At 51.0% G+C, this 21,395-nt stretch overlaps 1 protein-coding gene across 1 annotated transcript in view; it reads left to right on the plus strand.

The window, feature by feature from the left end:
* SHB (Src homology 2 domain containing adaptor protein B) overlaps window positions 1-21,395 on the plus strand; it is a gene marked incomplete at its 5' end in the record, with an annotated part of 126,896 nt that overhangs the window by 72,765 nt on the left and 32,736 nt on the right. Inside the window, one exon of the mRNA XM_005884019.2 lies at window positions 6,162-6,377. Within this exon, the coding sequence (XP_005884081.1) occupies window positions 6,162-6,377 (216 nt within the window). The remainder of the gene's footprint in view (window positions 1-6,161; window positions 6,378-21,395) is intronic.

A 21,395-nucleotide genomic window follows, 5' to 3' on the forward strand; every position in this document is an offset into this window, starting at 1 on the left:
CCGAGAAAAAGCTGTCGGGAAGCATCTAGGAAAGGCAGGAGTTAGAGGACTTGGGCCTCTTCCCTGCCACTTTCTTCTCATCCCCAGGCCTCAGTTTGCCCATCTGTAAAATGTAGACTCCTGGTCGCTGAGACCTCCCCTGTGTGTTTCGTGTTGTGCGCAAGACTTGATCCAAGGCAGGGTTCCCACGTGAGGCGTGAGATTCCAAAGCAGAAGCTAACATGGAAAGCTGTGGATCCAGAAATGGAAGTACTAGTAGTTCTGAGGTTGGTATTGAAACCCAATGCAGGTTGGCCTGTCGGATTTCAATAAGCAGCCCTTTGTGGCTCTGGGGGACATAGGGCAATCTCAGAGGAGGAGGGGTCTTGGAGGGTGTCCCTAGGAAGCCCCAGTGGTGGTAACTAGGACAGTCACTCCTGGAGCATTCTGTCCTCAACACTGAATGCGAATCATAACTCATAACATCCCTCCAAGGTGGGTGCTGAGGTAGCCACCTCGAGCGATGAGGAAACTGGGGCAGCTCGGCCCGGTCCCCACTGGGGCCAGGATTCAGGCCCAAGCAGTCTGGCAGGACCAGTGTTTTCAGCCATCACACTTGCTGTTGAACCTGTTGCTCACCTTCCCCCGGGCCTTGCCTCCCTCCAGGTGGCTGGTGCAGGGCAGACCCAGTCAGGGGTGGGTGTGTTGTCCTAGTAATGTCACCCTAGACCTCTGAGTCTTCAAAGCTGTGTGGGAGAAGTCTCATGGCACAGCCAGCACGCCCTCCCTGGCTGAGGAGAGGTTTCATAGGCTGAGAGGTGCTGACCTCCGTGGGCCACACGTCCCTCCGAGCTCTGCCACCCTGTGATTTGGGATCTGGTATGGATTCCCAGACAAGCCCAGCTGGGAAAATTAGAGGTGAGGGGCCTGCAGGCCAGCGTCTATCATTTCCAGCTAGGCTCCTACACGTCTGTGCCAGCCTCTCCCCGCCCAGCTCCGCCCTGCCCAGAGGTTCTAGGGCACCTCTCCTTCGACACTCCTGGAGGTGCCATCCTGAGGCATTCAGGGCCATTCAGAACCCACTTCCACCTGCCTCCAGCTTCCCCTTTCACTGGGCCCCCTGGATGACCCTCCTTCCCCATGTACACCTGTGCTCCCATCCCCTGTGCCTCCATCAAATGCTATCTTCTGTGCCACAACCTCATGTCTAAATCTCAAGGCCCTCCCCAGTTTCCCCAGCTGAATTGTAGTGCCCTGTGTGCTCTCTGATGAGGAGTCTTTGTGTCAGGGGCTCCCTGATGGCCAGGACTGTGCCTCATTCGCCTCCGTCCCGCTCTGGTACTGGTAGTGCCTGGCTGGGTGTGAGGATGGCTGGGTGCTCCCTGAAACTGAAGCCAAGCCCCGCCCTCCTTTTCCTGTTCCTGAAGGGAAGGGAACGAGGTAACGAAAAGGTTTCTTTTCTTCCAGTCTTCTTACTAGTGAAAGTATTTACTATAAAGTGTGTTAGTGTATTTTTTCATTTACTTGTGGGTTCATCTACTTTCAAAATGTAGATTTGAGGCTGACTGTAATAAAAGGAAATGTGTATACTGAGGCTATTATAATAATCAAAATCCATGTAGAAGGAATGGCAAGAGAATCCACACAATATCTAAGCTAACATAGCTATTGAAGTTATCCATCTAAATAAACTATGAGCTTCCTGGCAGCCAAAGGAAAATTAAAAAGGAGTGGGAGGCACAGAGTTGATGAATGCTGCAGTGAAATGTAGCATATAGCTCATTGCTTGTGGGCTTGGGGAACTCTAAACCTTCGTCAAATTCACTCAGGAGGCTCCTGGTTTGCACCAAGCTCTGTCCTGGGCCCCTCGCTCAGATAGTCCCCTGGCCCTTGCCTCTCCGTGGCCAGTCGGTCAGAGTACCTGCCTCACCTCCTGGCCCTGAGCCCTTGGTGAATGCACCCAGGGTCTCTTTCAGTTCTTCTGTTGTTCTTTCTCCATATGTAGTTCCACTTGAAAACCTTTCTACTCCAGAGGTCGAGAGAAATTCCCACTCTCTCAATTTAATGTTTCTGCTCCCTGCCTAAGAGGCATGAAATCACAGCCTGCCACCCACTATTTAAGGTCATTTTCCATTAATTTATAGATGGTGATGTCCAGATAACTTGTGACTTAAAACATATGGTCACCAGCTCCCCTATTAGACCAGCCTCTGGATCGTCACAGATCGGTCCAGGTAACAAGGAGGATGGACCTGGTCATTAGGCAGGAGACGTGGCGTCTGGTGAGCTGGCCTGGCGTGGTGGCCCTTGACTTCCTGGGGCTCTTGGCCAACCTCTCCTGGGAAAGAAGATGCTCCCTAAATGGGCCTTTTCTCAGGGAAAAGGCAGCTGCTTCCAGAACATGCACAGCTCCTGTAAGCCCAACCTGCTTAAAATTATATTTACCTTTATGTGTTCCCGTCTTAATTACATTTTTTACTAGCATTTTTATTCATTATTTAAAACTACGTTCAAAAATAATTATGCAGTAATTCCTTCCTCTATACACAGTGGCTGTTTACCTTCCTGCCTCAGAGTTCCAGCCCCTTATTCATGTGTATCTGTACTTACAGCACCGCTACCATCAGAGTTTAGGTATTATGGGATGCCGGTATTCAGCAATTCCTAAGCAAAGAGTAGAATTCCCGTTGGGCATGCTCACATTGTCCAGGACTTGTTTAGAAAGCCCATATTATGCGGTTTGCTCTCAACACATAAACAATCTTGTATTTTACTTTTTAACTTAGCATAATTTCATGCATGCTTTTCCATGTAGCTACATAATCTTCAGATTTATCATCTTAATGGCTGCTTAATATTCCATCCAGTTAGCATGCCATAATTTACTTAACTGTTCCCTATTGTTGGAGCCTTAATGAAAATTTGAATTCACCATGTAAAACGGAGGAAGCTTGTTTTAATGATTACCATTATAACATCGCCTGCCCTAACTGCATGCCATTACTAACCCAGCTTTGTAAGGCACAGATGCTTTGGGAACAATAAATCCTGTGTGAGAGGTGTACTCACGAGGCCCTCTGATTTAATAGCTAATCTGTTCCCTGGCACGTGTTTTCCTTTTAGGTTGGTATTTATGTAGAATATCCATCTCTTCTGAATATTGCCTAATACTAAACTGTAACATGGCTGTCGGGGACTTTTCAGAAATTAACTGGAATTGGGGGCAAATCTGGCTGTCAGCTGTCATTCATTTATCCCATCCAGATTCATTGAATATCTGTTTGCAACCAGGCTCTGGGAGAGAATAAGGGGCCCACAGAAATGCATCTGTGAATTGCTTTGTGGTGCTCAAGACCAAATGGTGACTCGCATGCAAAGTGCTTTGTAAACTGTAGTTTACCCAGTAGTGGCTGCTGGTCCTGCTTCTGAAACAGGATGAAGAAGAAAGGGGTTTTCCTGGGTCAGTGCCTATCAGCTGTGTTCCCGGTGTCCTCAGCGCTCGGAATTCTCCAAAGACAGGAGGCAAGTGCACTCCTTAGAAACCAGGGTGGGAGTGATACAGATAACAGTGACCTTACAAAGCAGGTCATGTCGCTTGTCTACAGTACCTTACAGTTGGTCTTCACCTTCAGCTGACCAGATTCTTTCTACCTTTTTTTTAAAAAAAAAATTATTTTAGAGAGAGGAAGGGGGGGGATGAGAGAAAGAGAGAGAGAGAGAGAAACATCGATGTGAGATAGAAGCATCGATCAGTTGCCTCCTGCATTGGCCTGACCAGGGATTAAATCTGCAACCTGGGTAAGTGCCTTGACTGGAATGTTGAACTCAACTTTTGGTGTACAGGATGATACTCCAATTAACTGAGCTACACGGCCCAGGGCCAGGCTGTACCTTCTATAGCTCTTCTTGTTTCCTCTTCTCCCCCCCCCCCCCCCCCCCCCCCCTACTCCGCATGGAAAGGGAAGCATCATCCCCAAAATGAACAAATTTACTCACAATAAAGTGTGCTTTGCCAAAGTATGGGACATGTGCTCAGAGGAGACAGGATTTTAGGTGGCCTGAGAACCATGTTGTAAGAAGGTTTTTTTCCTTTTCATTCTCTCTAAAAGGAGAAAGTGACAAAGAAACTGTCTTTCTGGGGCTTGCATCCCTGACAGCTGTCCAGCATCTGCTCATCTCCTGTTCAGCCAAGGGAAAGCACGCCTTGGGCCGGCCTCCCAGGGGGCAGTGGTACCTGCCTGGTCGATTTACTCCTCCTTCATTCTTTTTATGTTTATCAACTGTTTAGATGATGGTTTACTTTTTAAATATTATTTTCTCTAAAAAATGAATAAATAAATATGGTAAATAATAACCTAGTTGGTACTCGCAATGGCAAACTTGTGACTAAATGAAGTTTGGGAAGTACTACCCTAACGTTATTTAAGGTCCACACTGATGACCCCAGAACAGCCTCAGCTGGCTTCTGTTGTATCAGGGCCTGTACTCGGGCTAGGACGGCTGTCACCCCAAGAGCTGGCCTAAAAGCAGTGCTCTTGCTTGGAAGGGCGTCATCACTCGTGTGTTTTGTCAGTTGCTCTTTAAGACACGTATGATTCCACGTATCTCTCTGCCATTGGAACTCTGATTTGGAGAATGTTTAAACAACTCACTCTCACGACCCTCACCCCTTTTGTGTCCAACCTCACCTCCACTCTCTCACCTCCTTGGACCCAGTACTCCAACAAAAGTGGACAGTGAATAAATATACAATGGGATATTATTCGGCCTTAAAAAGAAATGAAATTCTGACACATACTACAACATGGAAGAACCTTAAAACATTATGCTAAGTGAAATAAGCCAGGCACAGAAGGACAAATATCACAAGATTCCCCTTATATGAGGTACCTAAAGTATTAAATGTACAGAGACCAAGGGCTGGGAGAGGGAGGAATGGGGAGCCATTGTTTAATGGTACAGAGCTTCAGTTTGGGAAGATGAACAAGTCCTGGAGATGGATGTGGTGGTGATGGTTGAATATACTTAATACCACTGAACTGTACACTCAAAATGGTCAAAATGGCACATGTGCTATGCTTCACCAGGAAAGCAGGCAGGGAGCATTCTCCCAGCCCCACCGCCTTGGCTTGCCCTGGTCCTACCCCAGGGAATCCTGCCCTCTCCCATTTCCCACCTGTCAGAGCTGTCAGTTCAAATGTCTTCTGCTCCTGCCTCCACCCTCACAGACCCTGCATGGAGCCCCTTCGCTGTAGTGTCATGGTGATTTGGGTTATTGTATCTGTTCTGGAACCTGTGCGTTTCCCAAGAGCAGCCTCTGCAGCAAACCCTCCATTCGCTGTGTCCCGTGCGGGCCCTGCACACAGTGGGTGTTGATCGGAGCAGGGAAAGCATCTCTGTTTGACTCAGAACCAGCTGACTGTGGCATCCTTGCATCCTTCTTTGGCCCCCACTGGCCTCTCTGGAATGAGGTAGCCCCTCAGTCCACACGGGAGCCCGTGCTGGCACCCTCCCCACGAGACTAAGAGCTTCCCTTCCTTATTCAGAAGTGGGATGGACACCGGCTCTCACATCCCTCAGAGGTGCTCAGTGTGTTAGGAGGCAGGCAGGCTCTGGGGGAGGTGGGAATGCTGGGAAGGAGCCACTTTGCAGGGGAGAAAAACGGTGACCCAGGCTCCCTGGGGAGGCTTGTTGGGTCTTTTAAAATGAATATGCAAGCTGGGTGAAAATTTGAGGATCGTTCCGTTATTCAGACGGGGAATGAAAGTGCCAAGAATGGAGAACCGTCCTATTGGGGGAGGCTCCACTGGTCTGTAAAGCGAGGGGGTGAGAGCTCTGTGCTCTGGGCTGGTGTGAGAACACACCTGGAACATCATGCTCACGTCGGGGCCGTGCCCTTGAGACTGCAGTGAACCTGCGGATGGAGGCAGTGAGCCTTCTACCTCTCTCATCAGGCCTGAGAGCCTGAGATGTTTGTGAGGAAACCTTGCCCGGGGAAAGCAGAGATGCTGCCTTCAAGGGGTGGGAGGAGCAATTGAATGCAGAAAAGGGGCTGTTCCTGTGTGGTCATCACCTCCTTGGCTGGTGGCTCTGAACCCTTGTGGGTGTCACCTGGCAGATCCCAGGTGAGGAAGTGTGTGTTTCAATTCCATGACACCTCTGCTTCCTTTTTTTGCCTGCAGAATTTCAGAGGCAGGAAAGTGTCCGGTCCCAGCACAAAGGCATCCAGTTGTATGACACCCCTTACGAACCCGAGGGCCAAAGCATCGACTCGGACTCAGAGAGCGCAGTCAGCCCCCGACTGCGGGAGAGCAAGCTGCCCCAGGATGACGACAGGCCCGCTGATGAGTACGACCAGCCATGGGAGTGGAACCGGGTCACCATCCCAGCTCTGGCAGGTAAGGAGCCAGTGGCCCTGCTCAGAGGCGGCACTGACCCACGCTGGACACTCGTCTTTGGTAAAGGGAGTCAGTGCGCTGTCCCTGCCTGCTCAGATAAGCCAAGGGCTGCATTGGGTCATCCAGTTGGGCTGTCCTTGCTTCTAGTTCAGCCGAGCCCCTCAAAAACGAGAGTCCTGGAGGGGAGGGAGGCCAGGCCAAGAGGAAATCCTGGGTCTCAGTTCCAGTCTCCCCAGTCTTCATGGAAGCCCCAGCTAATCTCATTGTCTGACCCTGTCTCAGTCCTGTCCGTAATGCTCTAACGCACTGAAGCCAAGATCTCAGACTTCAGAAAGAACTTTCTTAGAAACTAAAACAAAACCAATCTGCGTTGTGTCTCCTGTTTGGCCTGAGGGAACCCAGTGCCACACCTAGTTGTACAGCTTGCTAGGCCTGTATGCGGCCAGGGCTGCTGCATTTCCAGTCCCGGCTTTAACATGGACCAGTTCACAGAGCAAGGCCTTGGGCACATCCTGGCCTTAGGGCTGGCCCCCGCCCCCTGGTCAAGAGCCCCTGGACTGACTCAGGTGCCTCCCTTCCGCCCCACTCTGAGACTGGTTTCAGCCTTTTGGAAAACAGTCTGCCACATGCCTCAAGGTCTTGAGCTTGTTCATACCCTTCGATTCTAATTCCAGTCCTTGGGAACCATGCCTAGGTTATGATCTAAAATTCAGAAAAGGTATTGCTCATGGGCCTGAAAGATGGGGAACAACCTCAATGTCCAGCAGCTAGGGGCTGATCAAATGGAATATTGTGCAGTTGCTAAAAAGTGCTCTTTACAAAGAGTTTATGACAACCGAGTAAAATGCTCCAGTCCGATGTTAAGTGGTGAAAAGCCAGACGCAAAAAAACAAACAAAACCTTATGCATTTAAAAATTTAGGCATGTGAAAAAGAGACATTGAATTGAATGACTAATTCTTACCACATTGAAGGTCATAAAGAGAGAGTTTTTCTTTTTAAATCTCTGTTGCTTGGACTTTCCTTTTTTCATGCACAACTAGACCGTTCCTCCCTTTTTGGGCCCCAACAGTGAGGCTCCCATTCCAATGCCCTTAATGATGTTCTGGCTGTTCCAGCACGTACTGTTCACAGTTCCCTGGACATACCACTGTGCACATCCTATCCCTTCTGCCTATATATGCCTTTCTTACCTGGAAAAATCCCGGGCATTCTTTGGGGCCCAGCTCAAACGTCGCCATCTCTGTGAGCCTTCCCTGGTGCAGCCACTCATGCCATGGGATTCCTTTCTGCCTCTTGGGCCTGGCAAGCTTCCTGCACTCATCCCTGGTGGACATTCCTCTCACTATGTAGAGTTTGTTCGTAGGTGCTGGTCTCGCCCGCCAGGCTGTGAGCACTTGGCTGAGCCAGTGGTGAGGTAGTCGTGTGGCTGAAGGTCCTTGGTCATCTCAGGTCTCCTTTCTTCCCCCGGCACAAGGGAATCCGAGGACTGTCCCTGTGCCCTAGCATAGCTGATGAGGGGCGAGGTTCCTCCTGGATCTGAGAGGAGCTAGGAGGAGCCAGTGCTGTCCGAGAACTTGCTCTTTGCAAACACCAGTTTGATTAAAGGGCTAAAGGAGCTCATGTGACAACTCTCCCAGATACCAAGGGCCGGTGGCATGAGCTAGCATTGCAGACAGGTGTGGGGTCTCACCCATCCCCTCTCCTGACTGAGCACATGCAGCTCACTCGGAGTTGTGCTGCCTTTGATGCTCTATAGTCTGGCGCCTCGCTGCTCCAAATGTGGCCCCTGGACCAGCGGCTAGTGAGAAATGTAGGGTCTTGGGTCCCATCCCAGACCTGCAGAGTCAGAACCTGTTCTAACAAGACTGCTAGGGGATTCCTGTGCACGTTCAAGTGAAAAGCACTTGCCCTCTCAGACATCATCTCTTCTGAAGGCTCTCAGGCCAGCACGGGCCCACTGCCACCAGTAGTGGTTTTAGAACGTCTGTGCATTTAGTTTTTCACAAAGGATCACAAGGCTTCTGAATAAGTTTCTGAACCACAGAAACTTATAAACCCAACTTCCATCTGGACTTGGTTTATGTCACTGAGTTGTATCACAAGTGCTATAGGGCGATGGGAGACAGGCTGAGATCACGCCCCTGTCTGCGACTCTTGGAGTCGCTTATCTCTGTGTGAACTGCTCTGGAGCGTGTCCGATAGTGCTTTTCCCAAGAAGCTTTTGGCTCAGGTCTGATTCCTGGGGCACAGGAGGAAGCTGTTCGCTTGGGCTGGAGGGACTGTGAGCAGGGCCTTCAGTCATGGCTGGGTCCCTCCCCCTGTCCGTGCACAGAGCCTGTCTGGTGCAGAGGTTGGTAAGTGAGGAGCAGCTCCTGTTTTCAGCCCAGAGTGGAGATGGAGTGCGAGTAGATGGGCCACCTGTCAGGTAATGAGGATGAGTTGTAGCAGCTCGACTGTCTCGATTACTAAAGTGCTGCCATGGTCCCATTTGTAAACCCAGAAGTGTGGCTGCTCAGGAGTGAAGGATAATGTTCCCGCCTGGGTGAGCAGGCGCGTGCGTGTGTGTGTGTGTGTGTGTGTGTGTGTGTGTGTGAGAGAGAGAGAGAGAGAGAGAGAGCGAGCGAGAGAGAGAGCGCGCAAGTCATTGGTGTAGTCAGGGAGCAAGGCAGTGCTTGGCTAGGCCCTGTCTCCCTTATTACAAACCTATTCAAAATGCTCCTCACAGCTTTTCTGGGCTCTCGGGGGCTCTGTGATGGGTCGTGGCAACCTGGGGTACAGGATCCTTAGCTGGGGAACATCTGTGAGGATAAAGTTGCCTGGACAAAATCATCGCCATCTCTTTCTATGCCTTGTATTCTCTGATTCTGCATGTGTAGCCTGGATGAGGACACCTGGGCAGGGAACCTGGTAGTGTTCTCAAATTTCCAAAGGGTGTTGAGTGTGAGGTCCCCCAAAAGGCAAAGCTGGGCCCACCAAGGAAGAGACATATGGATTTAGGGTCCAGGTGAGGAGTAAGGATTTCAGTTACACCTGAATGTATGTAACAAGCTTCCCCTTGCTGGGAACTTTTGAGCAAAAGTTCAGCTGAGACAGGGTCAATGCCAGGGGCTTTGTCAGCTGTGAGAGGCCCGCCTGTGTCACCTCCAGGGACGCCGCCATGCTGTGCCCCTCAGGACCCCAGCGTGCTGGTCAGAGCCCAGGGGAAGGCAAGGCCTCTGAATCATCTCCATGATTAGTCTGTGAAGCAGAAGAGCTCCTTCCTGCAAATTCCAACTCCTGCTTTGCATTCGTGAAGAGACACTTCTCCGAGGGGGCTTTGGCGTCTCCACAGAGGGAGCCCTCTGGGCCAGCAGCTCCAGACCAGCCTTTGTGGAAGCAGAGCCTTCCTGTCTCAGCCAGCGGCTCCATTACCACTCCCGGTTCTCGTGAAAACAGCTATTGCAGGGTGTGAGGCGGTCCTAGCTTCTTAGCACGAATAGTCTTCCCTTCTCTCAGAATTCTGTGAGTGAGAAATGCCACAAGCTCACAAAAGCCCTGGGCCTTCATTGCCTGCTGTCCCTCCAGGAAACTGTGTGGCCTCAGCCAGAACCCCACCCCCAACTTCGACCTGCCCAGCGGGTCCCATTCCACTTGGGTGACCTTTGTTGATCCCAGCCCCCAGGACAGAGATGCCCTGCCAGGTTTCACCCACAGGCTGCAGCCCGCCATCCACAGAGCGGTGGTGTGGCTCCCATCAACCTGTCAGCTCCCTTCCCACCCGGCAGAGACACCTGCCTTCAGAGCGGGCTGGACGCAGTTCCCAGCCTGCTTCACTCACCGCCTGGGAGTCTTTACAGCAGGAGTGGGGAACTTTCTTCTGCCAAGGGCCATTTGGGTATCTATAATGTCATTCCGGGCCATACAAAATTAGCAACTTAATAATTAGCCTGCTATATTTGGTCAAGCATTTAATTAACTCACCCCTAATGCCTTGGCAGGGCCAGACCAAATGATTTCTTGTGCCTTATACGGTCTGCAGGCTCGATGTTCCCCACCCCTACTTTACAGCAACAAATTGTGAGACTGGCAGGTGGGTCTAGAAATGGCTTTCCTGCCAGCCCCAGGCACAGCTCTGGGCCCACACGGGACTCTGTGGCGCTCCCTGCCTGGTGTGGGGTAGGATGAGCAGCCTGGGGCAATTCCACATTGTCTCAGGGTGGTGCTGGTTGAGGTGGAGGATCTGACCAGTCCCTGGGCTGTGGCACAGATCATTAGATGGACAAATGGAGCCTGCACGGGAGGTGGCTACACAGGGAGGGGCCAAGGAGCTGGGTGGATAATCTGGAGAAGCAGACCAAGCTCAGGGTGGCACAGATACGGTGTCACCACATATCCAAGTAGCAACTGGGAGGACAGGGATTGAACTTCTCCTGGAAGCATCTGCTCCCTCATGTGGAAATGTGCCCGCTGCAGAAGGTCCTGGTGAGGCTTAAAGGGCACTGCATCAGGAAAGTGCTGGCATTTACTCAGCACTTTCTGTGGGCATTATCCCATTTAGTCCTTAGTTTCCGCCTTTTACAGGTAAGGAAACTGAGGTGCAGAGAGAAGAAATGACTTGCCCAGGGGACATAGCTAGTCAGCCACAGAGCTGGGATTTAAACCTGCAAATTCCAACTCCAGTGCCCAAGCCCTAAGCCAGTTGATGTCTGGGCTCCCTGCTGCTATCCCAAGATGCTGCATAAAATATGGTCGGAGCCCTCACCCTCCCAGAGCCCCCAGGAAATGTCACGTGCCTTTCACCACCCTTGCACCAATTTCCCCTTTTGTTTGCAGCTGTAGGATACATCCTGGGGTGTGTGCTCCCACTTGGAATGGTTCCCACTGAAGATTCTGTAGGAGCCCAAGTTCTGGAGGTTTGAGCCTACATGGGGGTGACTAGAGCCATCCCACGGTTTGGTCATGCTTTGCCACCACTCAGCACAGGGAGGGCCCTCGTACCACGGCTTCTCACTCCCTCTTGTCCAGCTAAGGAAACTGAGGCCTAAAGAGGGGACAGGAACTGCTAGAGACCTCTGAGCAGAGCCAGTCAGGCCACACTCAGATGATGGATCAGCATTTCCTTTTCATCCAGTGAGTAAATTAAACCTTCATGGGATTTGCAATCACCTCTGAGAAGCAGGTGATCAGAGTGTTTCCTTGAGGAGCCAGGCACAGAAGGATGTGTAAAGAGCACCCTCAAGCGCAGTTAGAGAACCGTCATTTCATTTGCAACTCACCGACTGAAGGTTTGTCTCTGTTGAAGCTACTTTTCAGGCAGTGTCCTGGGTTCAGCCAGTGACGGGGCTGCCTCCCAGCAAAGACAGAAGATAGATCTATGACTCGTGCTGAACTGCGTTGTTTAGGGTACTTGTCTTATCTTCCCCACTAGCTCCTTGGTGGGTTTCTCTACCCTAGAAAACTCAGGACAGTGTCTTGCACATCTGGAGTCAGTGGGGCGGTAGAAGGAGTCAGACGATCCTATGTTCACATGCAGCCCCACCGTCTGTGGGACCTCAGACATATTCTGCAATCTCCTGAGTCTTAGTTTCCCCCTCTGTAAAATGGGGATAGTCACAACCCTTGCCAGGCTGGATCTCTGTGATAAGAAGGGGAAAGATCTGAATGAACAGACTTTGTAAGCCCTAAAGGGTCACACATGAGAGGATGGTTAGTGTTCAGGGAAGGCTTGCTGTATTACATAAAATTTAATTTAATATTAAAACAGTACTACTGCATAAAGAGGTAGTTAGAGGGCACAGAGGACCCATTTACGAAGCTCATTCCCACTTATGCCTGGCAATGAGATGCATAGATGGCGTGGAAAGCAATGTTTCTGTAGGAAATCCTAAATTTCAATTCCAGCAATAGTTCTAACATGAGCCACTTGGGTCTTCCATTCTTTATTCACTGGTTCCTGGGTGTGACAAAATGGATTAGTTGGCTTGCCCAGAGCATTCGTCAGAATCACCTGGAGGAAGCATTAAACAGATTTCTGGGTTCTACCCCCAGAGTTCCTAGTTCAGTAGGTTCTAGGGTGAGGCGTGAGAATTTGCGATTCTAACAAGGTCCCAGGTGCTGCTGATGCTGCTGATCTGGGGACCTTACTTTGAGAACCTAGAACATACTCGGTACATACTGTGTTAGGTGCTGGGGTCCGAGTGGAGTTAGGAGGGGAGGTCACAGCTTGGCTTGGCTGGTATCAATGCCACCTACTCCAGGAAGCCTTCCTGACATGACCCAGTCCCTTTCCCACCCCTCTGTGTTCCTACCACATCCTAGATGGGTGTGCATTGGTTTATTCTGGAACAGACAGATACACACCTGTCACTGTCAGCTTGGAGGACAGGGGGGGACGCTAATGCTCTGTTGTTCACCTCTTAGCCAGGCACCCTCTTAAGTTCTGACACCTTCCCAGCCTCATCAAGTGAGGCTAAAAGGGCAAAGAAAAGGAAAGTAAGATCCCAGGTATGTCTGTTTCCTAGATAATTGTGAGTCATCTCTGAGCCAGCTCAGTTAACTGATATAAAATAATCCTATTAAGGTAAGTTGGGGGAGGGCGGTGAGGAAGGACAGAATAGTAACACTTAGTGAGCACCAATTATGAAGCTGGCAAGGGTTAACACTAGGAAGCCATGTAACATGGGTGTGGTTTCATTGTCATTACACAGATGACAAGGCTCAGAGAGGGTGAGCAGCTGGCCCACAGTCACACAGCTAATGCACTCGGGTCGGTCTGACTGCAAAGCCTTTACTCTCCACTGCTGCTCTGACATCTCGAGTGTGGAAGGGCAGGTCTGAACATTCCCTTTACCTGTGCTGGTGTGAGTTGGCTTGCGTTGTTGAGGCAGAAGCAGTTGTGCCCACTCCGTGACTCGTCATATCACAACCAAACACAAATGCGCCAAAGCTGGTAGTGCTGACGTGTGCGGCAGGCACTGCTCCAGACGTGCTGTTCCCACTGAGCCCTGTGACTCATCCCCTGGCACTCGGAATAAACAGGCTTGGCCTCTGCAGAGGGTTCCTCGGGGAATCAGAGCTGCCACCCTCACCTGGTGCACCCAGGGAACACCACCTTCTCCATTGGCTCCACTTGGGCTCCCATGATGCTTCCTGCCTCCTGCACAGCTTCCCAGAATGCCTTGGGCTTGCAAGGAAATTAACAATTGTGTTTGTACCAAGAGCTTTCTGCTCTGTACTAATGAGTAACAGTTGTAATTAATATTTAACACGTGTGAACAGCAGGTCTGCGGAGAAAGGGGGGGTTAAATGAGAGAGCTGGGATCACTTGTTTCCTTTGGCTAATATGTTACTGAGGGACAGGTTTTTCCAGTTGGCTTTTCTGTTTGACTTATGAATGAATTCATTTAGTAACCAAAAAAAAAAAAAAAAAGGAAAAGAAAAACACTAGCATTTAATAGCTTTGATTCATCTGCTAGTTATACTGATAGATAGAAATGTTCCTTTAAGTGCCTTTGTCTCCTTTGTGGAAAAACAAAGATTTGACAGTATGTCTGTGCTCTTCTGTTTGGCAGATCAGGGATCTTCGTGTGGATAGAGATTTTTAAGCTCCATGAGGTCAGAGAGTCTGCCTCCTTGTTCACACCTGGGTCCCACCTAGATCAATGCCTGGCACACACTGAACACACACTTATTTGCTAAGTTTATTGAATAATTCAGGTCTCAGGGAAACCAACCCCATGTTCTCTTTATGATGCTACAATACATACGTAATCATGTGGCCTGCTCACACACAGATGGTTTGTTTTCATATTAATTTTTTATGCTGTACACCTGTCTTCTCCAAATGAGGCCGGGGACCTGCACTTGGAGGGGCATTTTTGAGTGGCTATTGACTACTATGATTGCCGCCTCTGGTCTGAATTCCCAGGGAGAGAGTGTGTCCCTGCCTGTCTGAGGATTGCCCATGCATCTGGATGCCACACTGGGGATGGGGAGACTGGTGTGACAGTGGATGGCAGGCAGAGAGCCATGCACCTGGCTTGTCCCCTCCTCTCTCCTGCCTTCCCTCGCTGCCATCTGTGGAGGGGGCAACAGCAGAAACATAAACAGATGGGCTGGGGCTTTGGGGCTCCTTGGTCAGGAAACTCACTTGCACAAATGCTCACCCTGCTTCCTCCAGGTCTTCTGAGGCTTGTGGATGGGGAAAAGCCCCTTTCTCAGGTCCGAGGGTTCTAAGTATCTGTGAGTGCAGGTGAAATGTCAGGGGAACTGCATCAGTCACCTGACAGGCGAGCCCGCACAGAACTACCAGAGTGCACGTGATTTCAAGTGCCAGGGGGTCTAGATGCAGAGCCCCAGGTGGCCACTTGCTGTGGGAGATCCGAGCAGGTTGCCTCTGTTTCTTTGTGTGTAAAATAGAGGCAGTGAGTGCCAAGAGTCAGGGCACAGCTCAGTGATGCTGCTTTGGGTATCACTGTATGAGAATGTTGTGCGCAGACAGGACTTGTGCTGAACTCATTAGAGGCCTCTGGCATTCAAAAGACCTGGATTCAAGTCCAAGTTCAAGTCAAGCTGATGACTTGGGGCAAGTCAGTCCCTTTTCCAGCCCTGCTTTTCTCATCTGTAAAATGAGTTATGCCAGTAAAGATGGCTTGCTTCCGCAGGTAAAGGCTCCTGTGTTGGGGTCATTTAATCATTTTCATCAGGATTTTTCTTTACATTTCCTGTAGCCAAGCAGCAGCCTTTGGGACAGGGTCTTTGCACCAGGCAGTGGTGTCCATGCTTCCTTTGGGGCACAGATAAGAGGATGAAGGCACACCTCCTTGTGCCAGACCCCCTTCCCCAGCCCAGGCTTGGCTCTAGTTGACTGTGTTCTTGGAACCCGGGCCATGTCCTGGCGCCTGCCTCGCAGGCTTTCCGATGCCCTGCTTTGTGGAGAGTCACTGCGGCCTCCCCTCACAATGCGGACCTCTGTTCCCAGGCACCACCCACAGATGTGGCAGCGTGGTGCCCTGGGGCCTGCATGTGTCTCCCAGGTGAACACAGAGGCCTCTTGTTGTCGATCCTGAAAATGCAAACTAAACATTTGCTGAGCCACATGTTGTCTTACAGCTTACCTGGAGCTGTCGCTCGGGGGGGGGAAGAATAGTGGAGATGAGGCCAACTCTGGAAAGGGGGGCTTTACCTCTCTGGGCCTCAGTTTCTCCATCTGAAAAATGGGAATTCTGAGAACTTGTGTGCATATATGCATAACCCATGGGCACAGGCAATAGGGCGGTGAAGGCCTGTGGTGAGGGGCAGGGGTGGGCTAAAAGGGGTCTTGCTATGAGGAGCTGCAGGGCACAAAGGAGGGGAAAGGAGTTCTGCCTGCGGGTCTAGGGCAAAACCTGCCCCAGGAGGCAGCTTTGGAGCTGAACTTGGAAGAATGTCTGGGGCCTTCTTATACAGATAGTGAAGAAAGGGGTTCTAGAGGGCAGGCACAGCCGAGGCAGAAAACGGCAGAAAAGTGGTGATGGGTTTGGGAACTGGCCATTCTTGTGAGTGGGGCCTTGGGCTGGTTGTGAAACCCAGAGGGTTTTTGTAGGAGAAAATGTATCAAATTGGCATCAAGTCTCTGAGGACCTCAAGCACCAGAGTGAGGAGTTTGCCCTCCCTCCCAGCACTGGGAGCAGCGAGGGCCCGTGAGCCCCGCAGAGCTGTGCTTTAGAGGCCCGTGGGCTTTTTGGAACCTGGCCAGCCCTAAATCCTAAACAGAGAGGAGCTGGACCCCGGAGGAACACAGTTATTTCATCTAAACAAACATTTACTAAGCACGTCTCCCTGCCAAGCACTGCTGTAGATTTAGGGGCAGACAAGACAGGAGAGGGAAAAGCGAAATAAAACGAACAGCCGGGCTGATTGGGGAGCACTGGTGTCAGTGCCCACTGGGCTACAAGAGAAGTGCCGAGTGCTGTGAGCCGGCAGGTGGTTCTCGGCAGGTGGGGTCAGGGGAGGCTTTGTGCCGTCCTAGGAAGCTTCTAGGTGTCCTGCTGGAGCAGAACAGTGGTCACTCCAGGTCTAGAGGATTCGTGAGGCACAACCCTGCATGACTGACCCTGCCCGTGTCTTCATGGGGAGCCGGGGGCACGGACCTGGAGTAGGATAAGCCTGCCCCTGGTGACCCACAGGCCTGGGCTCAGGCCTCGGTCCCCCCTGAGCTTTGAGAACCTGGAGGAGTTTTCCTCACCTCCTCTGAGGCCTCACCCATTACCCATAGGGTGGCAGGGTTCTTGGAGGGTTAGAGCGGGTGCCTTGGACACCCTCTTCCCTCATTTTCAGTGACCGAACTTCAGGGCCAGTTGGTATAACATCTAGAATACAGCAGGTCCTCGAATAACGTCCTTTCCCTGAACATTATGTCATTATAATGATGCTGAAGGAACTCTCGTTTAAATGAATTAGCCTGTGGCAATGTTGGTTTTGTTATACTTCGTTTTGCTTAAAGTCACAGAAACTGTCAGTGATGTTAAGTGAGGACATTACTGAATAAGTAGGAAGGGGACAGCGTTGGAAGCTAATCTGGATGGAGCGGGAGTAAGAGGCCTCCTGGAATGTGAGGGGCACCTGAGCTGGGTCTAAAGGATGAGGCCTGTCACCAGACCACAACTGCTGGAAGGACATTTCCGGCATCACAGAGGGGCCTTGTCACCTGCCCTGGAGAAAAAGGCTGGGGGAGCCATTCACCAGGCTCCTCTCCCGCTCCCGCTGCCACTGGGTCTGGTCCTGCCCACCTGACCCCTTCCTCCTGCAGAATGTGTAATTGCCTACAGGTGGGATTAATTAGGTGGGATTAGTTAGGTCCTGTCATTCTAAACAGCTCTACAGGGTGGCATATTTTTTTCTCTAAATGCACATATTCTTTTGAGGGCTGTGTCTTCCTTTATCTTTTGCAGAAAGTCACTAAATTAAAAGAATTGCCATTTTAAATTGCAGATTAAAGACAAACTTAATTAGAAGGAATGAAGGCAGTCGTGTTTGGAGCTTCAGTTCAACACGTGTGTTGTTTTTTTCTTTTGCTCCTGAATCACTACACTTGGAGTTTGTATATTTTTATTTTAGGTGAAATGATTTGCCTAATTAAGCCTGTCATTCATCACCACCTGTTCTCTCTAAAATATGTGGCTATATTATTAAGCTTGCACGCAAATGTATAAATTAATTCAGCAGGGAATTACAGTGTTGACTAGGATGTTATTAGGTTTTATCCAATTTATTTGGTCAGAAAACTGATATTTTCCCCCCAATAAAGTGAAACAACAGTTTATTAAGTTTCTTCAGTCTTTTGTTGAGCACTTGTTATGTCGTAGGCATGGGCTACGCTTGGCGGTTGGGGCAGGTATGGTACAGCCCCTGCCTTTGGGCTCCTGGGGATCCAGAGGGGAAACTGGCGATTAGGATACCATCGTTTAAATCAGGGTTAGTCTGGGGTCAGGGAATGCTTCCTGGAAGAGGTGACCCTTGAAGGGCAGGTGGAATCAGTCAGGTGGAGAGGTTGATACAGCTCAGTGGAGGGTTGGGTCATGGTGAGTGATCCTCCTGGAAGGGGGCGTGGCCAGATCTAAGGCTGGACAGTTAGCCAAGTTGTTGGTGGTTCTGAAGAGCTTGGGTTTCTTCCCCAACCCATGTTCCATGCTCTGTGCCTCTCTTCTCAGTTGCTGTGCCAGGAGGTGTGTAGTAGGAATTTATTTTGGCAGAAATACTAAAGTTCTTATTTTAGCCAGTGGAGCCCCAGGTTGTCATCGGTGAAAATGCCTTGCCATTTATATGGTCCCTCCCTCTCCTCTGCAGGTGGCAAAAGTAAGCGAGAACCTCCATCTCTCACCTAGACCCTCCCCACACCATGCCCCTTAGCTTGCTCCCTCCTCTCCATTCAAGACAACCAGAAAGAGAACAGAGGGAAGGGAAGGCATGGTGGAGAGGCACTAGCTCAGCGGTTCTCAATCTGTGGGTCGAGACCCCTTTGGGGGTCGAACGACCCTTTCACAGGGGTCGCCTAAGACCATCGGAAAACACATATATAATTACATATTGTTTTTGTGATTAATCACTATGCTTTAATTATGTTCAATTTGTAACATGAAAATACATACTGCATATCAGATATTTACATTACAATTCATAACAGTAGCAAAATTACAGTTATGAAGTAGCAACGAAAATAATTTTATGGTTGGGGGTCACCACAACATGAGGAACTGTATTAAAGGGAAGTGGCATTAGGAAGGTTGAGAACCACTGCACTAGATGGTCCCATGCCCCTGACCCCATCTCCTGCTGTGCCCAGATCTCCATCTCAATGGGGCATTCATTACACAGGGCCCTGGCCTCGCCATCTGCCTAGCTGGTCTCCCTGCCTCCGGGGTTGCCCCAAACCCTCCATCAGCAGTTATAGAGGACTGATTCTAAAACCTAATCTGAGAATTGAATTTATTGATTTAACCAAGAATCAAGTTCCAGCTCTTGTGAAAGGGGTTCTCTGACCAGGCCCCTTCTTGTCTGCCTGATCCCATGGTTAGCCAGCCCCTCCTACAGGGCTCTGCAAGCTCAGAACCTGCTTCACCTCTTCCTCACCCTTCTTCTCCTCAAAAAGCTATATACCCCATTTGACTGACTGCCATGAGGGCTGGTGTGCTTCAGCAGGAACTTTGATGGGAGACTCGGGCTGCTGGGAAGCCAGGGAGGGGCCCATAGTGACACGTGTGACAAGGCCCCAGCTCTGGGCTTTACCCCCTCACCACCTCTATGAAAGCCTAGAGGGGCCTTGAGGTCATTGCTGTCTTATCTGTGCCTGAGGGTGGACACAGGACAGAACTGTGGCCAGAGAGCAGGGCAGGACCCCAGCAGTCCTCGCTCTGTCCCTGCTCCATGCTGCCAGTCCTGACATCACGGCTGCTCACGAAGCCTAGAGTTTTCTGTGTCTTCCCCGTCCTGGATAATGCCAGCCTCCTCCTTCCAGCGCTCAGGCCAAGAGCCTGCTGTCTCCTCTTGTCCTCGCACTCCACACTGAGTGCCGGGAAGGTCCTGCTGTCCCTGCCTGCAGAGCGCAGCCAGAATCTGACACCCTCTGTCACTTCCATGCACGGCTCCCAGGCCAGCCCCTCCTATGGTAGCTTCCTCGCTGCTCTCCCTGTGCTCCCCCTCCATCTCGCTTTTTTTTTTTTTAAATAAACTCTTTTAAAGAACAATTTTAGGTTCACATCAAAATTGAGCAGAAAGTACAGGGAGTTCCCATAGGCCCTTTGCCCTCTATCTCTTTTCAGCACAGCAATTCTGTTATAAAAGTGCCAGGTTAAAACCTTCCCATCAAAACATCAGAATGGCTCTCCTTTCTCTCAGAATAAAGCCAAAGTCCTTCCCAAGGCCCTCTGAGCTCCGCTTCCTCCCACTCGCCTCCCCTCACCCCCAACCCCCCGCAGCCCTCCCGGCTGTGTTGCTTCTCCCAACACCCAGGCATATTCCCACCTCAGGGCCCTTGAACTTGCTCTTCCCTCTGCCTGGAATGCCCTTCCTGCCGGCAGATGTCCTCATGGCTCGTCCCTCCTTTCCCTCAGGAATTCATTCAGATGTCACCTTTCGAGAGGCCTTCCCTGCCCTGCTTTCGTTTCTCCAACGCACTTACCACCAGCTGGTGAGCTGGGGGTCTGACTGACTGATTTATTGTTTGTCTCCTCACCGAGGTTCTGAGCTCCACAGCAGGGGTAGCTCTCTCGCTCACTGCTGTTTCCCCAGCCCTGAAGTGTGTTGGGCCCGTGTGAATGAGTGTTTAGACGTGAGAGGGTGAACGGATGGCCCGCGGGCCCCGCTGCAGCCTGAAGGTGACCACACACATGGTCTGACATGCCTGGCAGGAGCCTCCCTTCCTGCTGTCTTCCTCAGTGGTTACTAGAGAAGAGTGTGGGAGGGATGGAAGTGCTCCACAGACCTGACGGATGACCTTTTCTGTCACAGGACAAGTTCATTCCCATCCTCGGTCCTTATAGACCTCAATCGCCACAGACAGGCAGGGTTTTCCCACCGCCTCCCTCCCGTGAATGAGGTTGATTGCTGGTGGGAGGGGAGTGTGTCGCTTGGCCGAAGACGTGTGTCGTTTGGCCAGCAGCTAGTAACAGCTTTGGGAACCTTGTTTCGCAGGCCCTGGCCCAGTTTACTCAGCACTCTGCGTGTGCCAGGCCCTTAGGATGTATTCCCTCATCTGGTCATCACAGCAGCCTGGTGATGGAGCAGATGGGGCCTCGGAGAGGTTGAGTGACAGCCAAGGCTCCCAGCTGGCCAGGGCAGGCTTAGGAGAGGACTCAGATCAGTTCAGTAGCTGACCAGTACTGTGTCCACATTGAGCAGACATGATAATAAAAACCTGTAAAATATGGATGCAAAATAACACTGAACCAGCACAGACTACATGGCACACATGACTGAATCCTCACAACAACCCCATGAGGTGGGCGCCATCATCACCCCTATTTCATCTCAGGAGGAAACTGAGGCCCAAAGAGAGACATGCAAGGTGGACTTGCTGATCTCCAGGAATCCTCCCAGCAGCTCGTTTCAGCTCAGTGTTTTCTGCTCTTTGTGCATTATCTCCAGGGTCATCTTCCCCAAGCCCACGGGGGTGAACAATGCTCCCATAGGCCCAGCAAGGGCCTGTCCCCCGTGATGGGCACTGTCCGGCCTTACCTGGGGGCTGGGCCCAGGGCAGGTCTGGCTGTGTAGGACCCACACAGGGGACAGTGAAGAGATGCAGACCGGGGGATGCCACATGACTCTGACTGTAACTCTTGTAGGGTTGTCCCAGAAGAAAGGGGGCCAGTGTGGCCATTGCGGCACTGGTGGGATGGGAGAATGGGAGGAGAGGAGCCACTTGGAGGCAGGTTTTTGGCACAAAATGAGGAATAACTTTCTTTCCTGAGAACTGTCCAGGGGACTGAGCCCACGCAGGAATGCCGGGTCCCCCCTCCTGGCTGGAGGTTGCAGGGGCTTCCTTTGGGGATAAGGCTGAGCT

The sequence above is a fragment of the Myotis brandtii genome, unplaced genomic scaffold (genome assembly GCF_000412655.1).
Source record: "Myotis brandtii unplaced genomic scaffold, ASM41265v1 scaffold806, whole genome shotgun sequence".
Lineage (NCBI taxonomy): Eukaryota > Metazoa > Chordata > Mammalia > Chiroptera > Vespertilionidae > Myotis > Myotis brandtii.